The sequence below is a fragment of the Rana temporaria genome, chromosome 5 (genome assembly GCF_905171775.1).
Source record: "Rana temporaria chromosome 5, aRanTem1.1, whole genome shotgun sequence".
Lineage (NCBI taxonomy): Eukaryota > Metazoa > Chordata > Amphibia > Anura > Ranidae > Rana > Rana temporaria.
In genome coordinates this window covers 19607949-19617948 of record NC_053493.1, presented here as the reverse complement: position 1 = coordinate 19617948, position 10000 = coordinate 19607949, and the positions used below count along the sequence as shown (strand labels likewise).

Genomic DNA, 10000 nt, shown 5'->3' with positions numbered 1-10000 from the left:
TGCGGCGGCGTAGCCTAGCGTGTTTACACTACGCCGCCTTAAGTAAGAGAGGCAAGCACATTATTCTCAAAGCACTTGCCTCCTTACTTAGGGCGGCGCAGTGTAAACGCGGCGGGCGTAAGGGCGCCTAATTCAAATGGGTTGAGGGGGGGGTGTTTAATGGTAATGAGGCTTGACCTCACGTTTTTGACGTTTTTTGGCTACTGCGCATGCGCCTACATTTCCCAGTGCGCATTGCGGCTAAGTACGCCGTACGGGCCTATTGATTTTGACGTGGACGTAAACGACGCAACTCCCGATTCGCGGACGACTTACGCAAACGACGTTAAAAATTTGAACCTCGCAGCGGGAACGGCGGCCATACTTTAACAATGTTATTCCACCTAATAGGTGGAATAACTTTAGAACTCCTAAGGCCATACGGAAACGGCGTAATTCGACTGCAGCGGCCGGGCGTACGTCCGTGAATCGGCGTACAAGCTCATTTACATAATCTACGCCGACCGCAATGGAAGCGCCACCTAGCGGCCATCAGAAAAATTGCAATCTAAGATAGGACGGCGCAAGCCGTCGTATCTTAGATATGTTTAAGCGTATCTCTGTTTGAGCATACGCTTAAACATAGGTCGACGTAGATTCTGAGTTAGGCCGGCTTATCTACTGATAAGTCGGCCTAACTCTTACTGAATCTACCTAAAAGACTTGAAGCTCTCTTTAGCTGCGCCCTCCAGAGGGCAGTAGGGCTGGAAGGCAAGGAAAGTTAAAGCCATTCTAGAGTGCTTGGCCAATTATTTATCCTCTTCCTCAGCCCACATCACTAGCATAAACCCCTCAGTGATTGGCCGAGACAGAATTTATAACTCAATACCAATGTATAAAGAGAACTTCAAGGAGCCCTATGACATGCATGGTCTGACATCATTGGAGACGACCCAAGGCAACAAGGTGTCTTCTGTAGTTCATATGTGCATTTCGGAGAATGGGTGTCACAATCTGGAGTCAGGCTTGGAGGCCAGTAGCTATAGCAGTAGCGAGGCACCCACCGACCAGCAGGATAAGTACAAAAGATCGCTCTAGTGGATGAGGCGGGCTCACCTGAGGTGCGGCGTCTAAGCACCAATTGGTGCTCCCCAGAATTTTCTTATGGTGGAGATGGTTGGGGCCCTCAGGATCCCCCACCAGGAGGTGAGCGAGTGGGGGTCCAGTAGCAGATATAGCAGGCAGGGATAAGCAGAAGAGTAGGCAATAAAAAAGTCAAAAGGTTGTAATGAGTGGTTGCAGGTTGGGATCAAGTAGAAGCGTAGTTGGGGAACAAGCCATAGGTCAGTAACTAAGAGGCAATAGATGGGGCACAGCGGCTGAAAATGTATGTTTTTTTTTGTTTGCGCCCCACAAAAATTTTGAGCACCAGCCACCACTGTTTAATTGGAAGTTCATGGGAGAAGCAAAGTGTTCAATGTTCAAGAACAATGTTTAAGGCAGGATCATTCAAGGAATTGTCCAGGGAGCTGTCCAGCAAACGACAATCTCCAGACACAGCAGAGTTCGCAAGGTTCAGATCCAGTTCCTGACAATGGAAGAACCATAGGGTTTGTAACGGTCACCACCGTTTACGACCTTCCATCAACTATGACAGCTCATCTGACACACAGACAAACCAGCAGGCATCCCATTTCCCAGAATAACGAGACTTGCTCCGTGTTCTCTGGTTTCAAATGAAGACATCTTTAATGGTTCACTCTCAGCTTTTATACAGTTTTCAAGGCACATGAACAATCAAACTCTCCACCCACACCCTGGGGGGCTTCAATACACCTTCAGATGGCTAATTGCTAAATATTCCAGACATCTCGGCGCCGGGCTATAATTATCATGACCTAATCACTGCACATTCCTTCATTAACAGAACTCAAACAAAAAACACCATCACACAATGATCTCTTCTCAATCCACATCCCTAGACAGACGTTCTGTTTCCGCATACAGCTTGGCAAGTTCCATTCCACATCTTATATCAATAGAATTCACACCAAGCAGCATCACACAATGAGAGGTCTTTCAGAAGCAGACTCAATTAGCATGTCACTAGCCAGGGCGAATCATAGAAATTAGTCACTATTGACTGGTTGGGTCACAATTAACCAACAACTTGCAATATCTCAAGATCCTGCAATATGAACTATCAGTGATGTCCCCTGTCCTGTAATTTAGGATATAATTTCTCAGTCACCCTATGGCCCTATCGGACATAAGGTGACCCTATACATAAGACTCCTTGGTGACGCCGGTACAGGAGTACCCCTCATCCTTACAAAGTCTCTGTTTGTCCCGGGTCATTCCGTTACAGGGTTTGTCTGGGTTTATGAAGTTTTCCCACGCTACCAGGGCTCAAGTCCTGCGGGAACGGAGTCCCTGCACTTTTTTTACAGCAGGAACACAGTTCCCTTTGCAGGACTAGAGCAGTCGAGCCGATCCTTCACTAAGCGGCGATGCCCAGCTCGAGTCACTGTCAGGGGCAGGCGAACCTTAGTAATCCTTTATGTTACTGGCCGCTTCCTGTATATGGATTCATCGGGTAGTGTGCGGGTATTCCGTCACTTCCTCGATGCCGCAATGTCTCCTGGGAGCTTTTGTCATTGTTCCCAGGAGACATTGCGGAGGCCTGCTGTGAGTTATCGCGGGATTTAGAAAGAACTTGCTTGAAGTGGATAAAAAACAAAAACAAAAAAAAACACATGCGGTTTACTAATTATGCATATGAGCGTATCATTTTTTTTGGTGGGGGAGTGGATCTTGGGTGGGAGTTCCCACACTTCTTTCCCCAGGACTTGACCCCTGCACGCTACCTACTGAGGAACACTCCCCAACAACAGGAGAAAACCGTGCACTGGGATTTAGGAGAGACGTAATGGTCACAGACAACCTAAACAAAACTCAGGCTGGCTAGTGAGTGGCAAGTGGTAAATAAACATTTATGGTGGTAATGTGCTGGGCATTTGCACCCTCCTGTGCATTTTTTTTTTTTGCAGTGCATTGAAGATGACCCAGTCTGAGGACGGCTGAATCTAATAAACATTACTTGCAGGTGAAGTAGCTCTGTCTGAGCGCCGGAGTCTGAATTTGTTTAGAAAGTCATCCTACCTCATCCAAGCAGTTGACCCGAACCTCTTTACTGCCCAGAAGTTGCGCGGCATCCTGAACGCTGCCTGTTGGGAAGAAACAGAAAAGCAATCACAAGTCTGTGATATTTTGTGTTCGTATAACACAATAAATGTAAATTAAAGGCGGCAGACGCACGGCCCAAATATACGGATTCACAGCTTTGTCTTCTTTTGTGTAACCCACAGGCAACCAATCACAATCCACTCTACTCAATGTGAATAGTACAAGGGGATTCTGACACATTTGTAAAGAAAAAATTAAAAATCCATAGCTGCAGATAAATGCTGAGAGATTTCTGAGAGTAAAATAATAATAAAAAAAAAAAAAAAAAAAAAGAAGAAGGGGGGAGAGAAAGAGAATAAATACCCCCCCCAAAAAAAAAAAAAAAAACACACACAATTGACTTTCCATTGTCTGCTCATTTCATTCACTGGATTTCAGTTCTTTTAATCACAGAGTCCCAGCATCACATGTGAAGTTAACGCGGCAACCAGCCATGATCTTCATTTTAGGGCAATTTCACCCCCCCCCCCCCTCCTGACTAGGCTCATTTTCAGCGCTGTCACACTTTTTATCATTTTATTCACACAAATAAAGCTTTCTTTTGATGGTATTTAATCACCACTGGGTTTTTATATTTTGCTAAATAAACTAACATTTTGGGGAAGAAAAAAAAAATAGAATAAAAAAATAAAAAAATAAAAAAAAACACCCCACACACCGTTTTTGGTTTCATAAGTTTTTATTGAGAGAACAACACTTTTTCATAGTTTGGTAATTTTTTTTTAGAAACAGGTTATTTTTCTGCTTCACTGATGTGCACTGACGAGGTGGCACTGACGAGGAGGCACTGGGGTGTACTGATGGACACTGATGAGGAGGTACTGGAGTGGACTGATGAGCACTAATGAGAAGACACTGGTGGGCACTGATGAGAAAGTACTGGGATGTACTGATGAGGCACTGATGAGGTATTGGTGTGTACTGATGAGGAGGTATTGGTGTGTACTGTGCACTGCTGAGAATCGATGAGGCACTGATAAGGTATTGGGGTGTACTGAGGAGGAGGCACCCATGAGAAGGTATTGGGGTGTACTGAGGAGGAGGCTCCCATGAGAAGGTACTGGGCTGCGCCAATGAGAAGGTACAGGGCTGCGCCAATGAGAAGGTACAGGGCTGCGCCAATGAGAAGGTACAGGGCTGCCCTAATGAGAAGGTACAGGGCTGCCCTAATGAGAAGGTACAGGGCTGCCCTAATGAGAAGGTACAGGGCTGCCCTAATGAGAAGGTACTGGGCTGCCCTAATGAGAAGGTACTGGGCTGCCCTAACGAGAAGGTACTGGGTTGCGCTAACGAGAAGGTACTGGGTTGCGCTAACGAGAAGGTACTGGGCTGCGCCAACGAGAAGGTACTGGGCTGCGCCAACGAGAAGGTACTGGGCTGCGCCAACGAGAAGGTACTGGGCTGCGCCAACGAGAAGGTACTGGGCTGCGCCAACGAGAAGGTACTGGGCTGCGCCAACGAGAAGGTACTGGGCTGCGCCAACGAGAAGGTACTGGGCTGCGCCAACGAGAAGGTACTGGGCTGCACCAACGAGAAGGTACTGGGCTGCACTAACGAGAAGGTACTGGGCTGCACTAACGAGAAGGTACTGGGCTGCACTAACGAGAAGGTACTGGGCTGCACTAACGAGAAGGTACTGGGCTGCACTAACGAGAAGGTACCAGGGTTCACTAATGAGGAGACACTGATGAGGACTGTTGAAAAGGCACTGGTGGGAACTGATGAGGAGTTACTGGGGTGAACTGATGAGGCACAGGTGGGTAGCACTGATGGGCGACACTGATAAGCATGGTGTGGCAGCACTGGTGGGCACTGTTTGGAGTGCTCCTTTTACAGAAGCTGGTTATCTTCTCTCCTTTCCTCACGCGGTCAGCATGAGGAAAGGAGTGCCAATAACCAGCTTCTATTTACAGCTGATCACATGGTAAAGAGCCGCTGATCGGCTTTTACCCCAATCTGTGATCAATAGTGTCCTCCAGACACCGATGACAGAACGCGCCACCTGTGCGCCGAAGGCGGGCGTGATCACAGGGGGGATGTCATGCGACGCCCTCACAGAACTAGCTGACCGCTCTGTAGTCGTCATTCAGCTATAGCGCGGTCAGCAAGTGGTTACAGGAGAAGTTCACCTTTTGACAAATAATAAATGCGCATTTTTTGCAGGTAAAAAAAAAACGTTTCATTTTGGGGCGTCATGCAGGTCTCCTGCAGATCTCAGTGTATCGGCTTGTTCGCAGCGGTTAACGTTCAAAAAAAAAAAAAAAAAAAAAAAAACAACCTCGGGCTGATCGGATTTGTGTCACGAAGGTACAATTGGCAAACGCTGCAGGGCTGTCAGATACATTCGTATGTTTTGTTCCTTCTTCCTTTTTAATGGGTTGTATAAAATTATTTTGCTCATAGAGGTCTGTGGTGTGACAGGGAAGCGTCATCACCCAAGTCAACAACTGCTCAGTTTATGATCAGATCATGGACAATAGACCTTTTCTGATGCCTATGGGGACTTTAACCACTTAAGACCCGGACCATTATGCAGGTTAAGGACCTGGCCCTTTTTACAATTCGGCACTGTGTCGCTTTAACTGACAATTGCGCAGTCGTGCGACGTGGCTCCCAAACAAAATTGGCGTCCTTTTTTCCCCACAAATAGAGCTTTCTTTTGGTGATATTTGATCACCTCTGCAGTTTTTATTTTTTGCACTATAAACAAAAATAGAGCGACAATTATGAAAAAAATTCAATATTTTTAACTTTTTGCCATAATAAATATCCCCCAAAAACATATATAAAAAATGTATTTTTCCTCAGTTTAGGCCGATACGTATTCTTCTACCTATTTTTCTTAAAAAATAAATAAAAATCGCAATAAGCGTTTATCGATTGGTTTACGCAAAAGTTATAGCGTTTACAAAATAGGGGATAGTTTTATTGCATTTTTATTAATAATTTTTTTTTTACCACTAATGGCGGCGATAAGCGATTTTTTTTTTGTGACTGCGACATTATGGCGGACACATTGGACAATTTTGACACATTTTTGGGACCATTGTCACTTTCACAGCAAAAAATGCTATAAAAATGCATTGTTTACTGTGAAAATGACAATTGGGAGTTAACCACTAGGTGGCGCTGTAGGGGTTAAGTGTGACCTCATATGTGTTTCTAACTGTAGGGGGGCAGGGCTTGACGTGTGACGTCATTGATCTCCTTTCCCTATATCAGGGAACAGACGATCAATGACCGTGCCACATCTTCTGTGACCGATCGCGGGACTCCGGCGGCGATCGGGTCCGCGGGCACGGAGCTTCTGATCGGGCACGGAGCTTCTGATCGGGCACGGAGCTTCTGATCGGGCACGGAGCTTCTGATCGGGCACGGAGCTTCTGATCGGGCACGCGCGACCCACAGCTGGGCACTTAAAGAGGCGGTACGTGCTTGTGCCCAGCCGTGCCCTTCTGCCGATGTATATCGCCGTTAGGCAGTCCTTAAGTGGTTAAAGTGGAACTAAGCCAAATATGTTAAACGTTGTGAGTAGGCAAGTGGATGTAAACCCAATTTTTTTTTTTTTTAAAGGCACAATGTAGAGAATAATATTTCCTATCCTCTGTGCCCAGTCTTGCCACACAGAGTTAATCCAGCTCTGAGCAATCCTCTTTTTATTGTTCAGTGAAATAAAACAGACTTCCAGATAAAAACCAAAGTCCGTTCCGCCCCCTTGCTGTGAGCGACAGGTTATTTACATATCGCGTGCACTAGCCTGCAGACATGCACAGTTTCTGCAAACAGTTCATAATTCACACCCTCTCCCCCCCTCCAGAGCTGAAATGGGGGTGTCATTATCATTGTATGACACTCCCCAGCAGTTCGCATATGACTAAAGTGGACTGAATGGCTCCTGAATGCTTCCTTCATTTGTTCTCTCCAGCAGGAAGCAGCAACACAATGTACACGTCGGCGTGCAAAGAGTTAAGTGCAGATTACTCAGAAGACAGAATCTGCCATCTCCCCAATTATCCGGAGCGATCTGCTGGCTGCTGCTGTAATCACCGAAGATTACGCCTTTAATTAAGCCAAGTGCAGCTTACCACACAACGCCGATTTCATAACCGCTGCCCGGCCTCTCACACCGCGCCCTCAATACAACAACGGTCAGCTTTTATTGTAACCCGAAATAAAAAATCATGGCTGCGCGGAATTTAGCGATGTGGCTTGTGTAATGTAATGCTGAGGTTTGGATTGACTAACATGCGTTACGGCTCCGAGGCCACGTTCACACCGGCGTGCTGCTAGATCACCTCACCTGGCAGAACATGCTGTGCCCCCCCATCTCCCCTTCAATGAATGAACCCAGAATCAAAGTGTATTAGGTTACATTCCCTGGGTACTGTACTTGATAAGCTGCAGTGGAGGAGACCCATGAGGTTTCCATAAAGAGGACCTGTCACCTGCCCAAGCTATCATGGCAGTGGTCTTTCTACCGACGCCAACAAAGAGGCGCCACCACTCTTCCCGCCGACGCCGCCAACAAAGAGGCGCCACCACTCTTCCCGCCGCCAACAAAGAGGCGCCACCACTCTTCCCGCCGACGCCGCCAACAAAGAGGCGCCACCACTCTTCCCGCCGCCACCACTCTTCCCGCCGCCAACAAAGAGGCGCCACCACTCTTCCCGCCGACGCCGCCAACAAAGAGGCGCCACCACTCTTCCCGCCGACGCCGCCAACAAAGAGGCGCCACCACTCTTCCCGCCGACGCCGCCAACAAAGAGGCGCCACCACTCTTCCCGCCGACGCCGCCAACAAAGAGGCGCCACCACTCTTCCAACCAACGCCAACAAAGAGACACCACCACTCTTCCAACCAACGCCAACAAAGACACCACCACTCTTCCAAGTTCCAGCCAACGCCAACAAAGAGACACCACCACTCTTCCCACCAACGCCAACAAAGAGACGCCACCACTCTTCCCGCCGACGCCAACAAAGAGACACCACCACTCTTCCCACCAACGCCAACAAAGAGACACCACCACTCTTCCCACCAACGCCAACAAAGAGACACCACCACTCTTCCCACCAACGCCAACAAAGAGACACCACCACTCTTCCCACTAACTAGGGGTCGATTATCGGAGAGGCCGATGTTGACATTTTTCAAATTATTGGTATTGGTCAGGAACGTAGCGATATTGGTCAGAGAAATTACATCATCTCTCACTGCCCGCCTCGCATCATCGCTGTGGCAGGTCAGGTGACATGCTGCATCTGGGTGGCAGGTGACGAAGATGTACAGAATATCAGCACCTGATATCGGCTATCTGCCGGAAAGGCAGCCGAAAAATCAGTATTGGCCCTGAAAAAACACAATACCGGTTAACCCCCCATCACTAACAGCAGCAAAGGGGCACCACTCTGCCCACTGCCACCAACAAAAAGGGCACTATTCCTCCCACTGACACCAACAATGGGGCACCATTCCTCCCGCTGACACCAACAATGGGGCACCATTCCTCCCGCTGACACCAACAATGGGGCACCATTCCTCCCGCTGACACCAATGATGGCAAGCTATACTTCCTACTAATAAGGACTAGGCATTATCTACTCACGCTGACCCCTGGGGCAATTTCTGCTGCCCATACTCCGGCCCTCCCAAAGTCTGTCGTAAATAAAACTGCCCCTTGTTTAGAATGATTGAGATCCCAAGTTGTTAATGGGATGACAACAATGCTGCACTGCTCCTGAGTTCAGAGCAGAGTTGTCACTTCCATATAGGCGGAGTTTGCTTAGGTTTGCCACAGTGGTGGGACAAGAAAAATAAATAAAAAACAATGTTGCAGGGGAGACGTGGTTATCAGCCTTGGGATATATATTGTGGCTTGTCAGACATCATGTGACACAGATGAAGGAGGATTCGGCTCAAACAAGGAATGTTAAGGAACTTTTTTATTCTTTATGAGGCTTGTGCATCTCATTACATGAAATAAATACATGACACGTGTTTAAAAAACACAGAGGATATGAACTGAGGTGCACTCTGCCCCCCCCCCCCATATACACCCCCCTGCCCAGGAGTCATTACTCTGCCCCCCCCCATATACACCCCCCTGCCCAGGAGTCATTACTCTGCCCCCCCCATATACACCCCCCCACCCAGGAGTCATCACTCTGCCCCCCCACCCAGGAGTTATCACTCTGCCCCCCCACCCAGGAGTTATCACTCTGCCCCCCCACCCAGGAGTTATCACTCTGCCCCCCCACCCAGGAGTTATCACTCTGCCCCCCCACCCAAGAGTTATCACTCTGCCCCCCCACCCAAGAGTTATCACTCTGCCCCCCCACCCAAGAGTTATCACTCTGCCCCCCATATACACCCCCCACCCAGGGGTCATCACTCTGCCCCCCATATACACCCCCCACCCAAGGGTCATCACTCTGCCCCCCCACCCAGGAGTTATCACTCTGCCCCCCATATACACCCCCCATCCAGGAGTCATCACTCTGCCCCCATATACACCCCCCACCCAGGAGTCATCACTCTGCCCCCATATACACCCCCCACCCAGGAGTCATCACTCTGCCCCCCCACCCAGGAGTTATCACTCTGCCCCCCATATACACCCCCCACCCAGGGGTCATCACTCTGCCCCCCATATACACCCCCCACCCAGGAGTCATCACTCTGCCCCCATATACACCCCCCACCCAGGAGTCATCACTCTGCCCCCATATACACCCCCCACCCAGGAGTTATCACTCTGCCCCCCATATACACCTCC

General features: G+C 48.6%; 1 protein-coding gene across 1 annotated transcript in view; it reads right to left on the bottom strand.

Moving 5' to 3' along the window:
- The window catches only part of ANKMY2 (ankyrin repeat and MYND domain containing 2), a 55056-nt gene that overhangs the window by 44429 nt on the left and 627 nt on the right, over positions 1-10000 (bottom strand). Inside the window, exon 2 of the mRNA XM_040352247.1 lies at positions 3142-3206. Coding sequence (XP_040208181.1) covers positions 3142-3206 — 65 coding nt within the window. The remainder of the gene's footprint in view (positions 1-3141; positions 3207-10000) is intronic.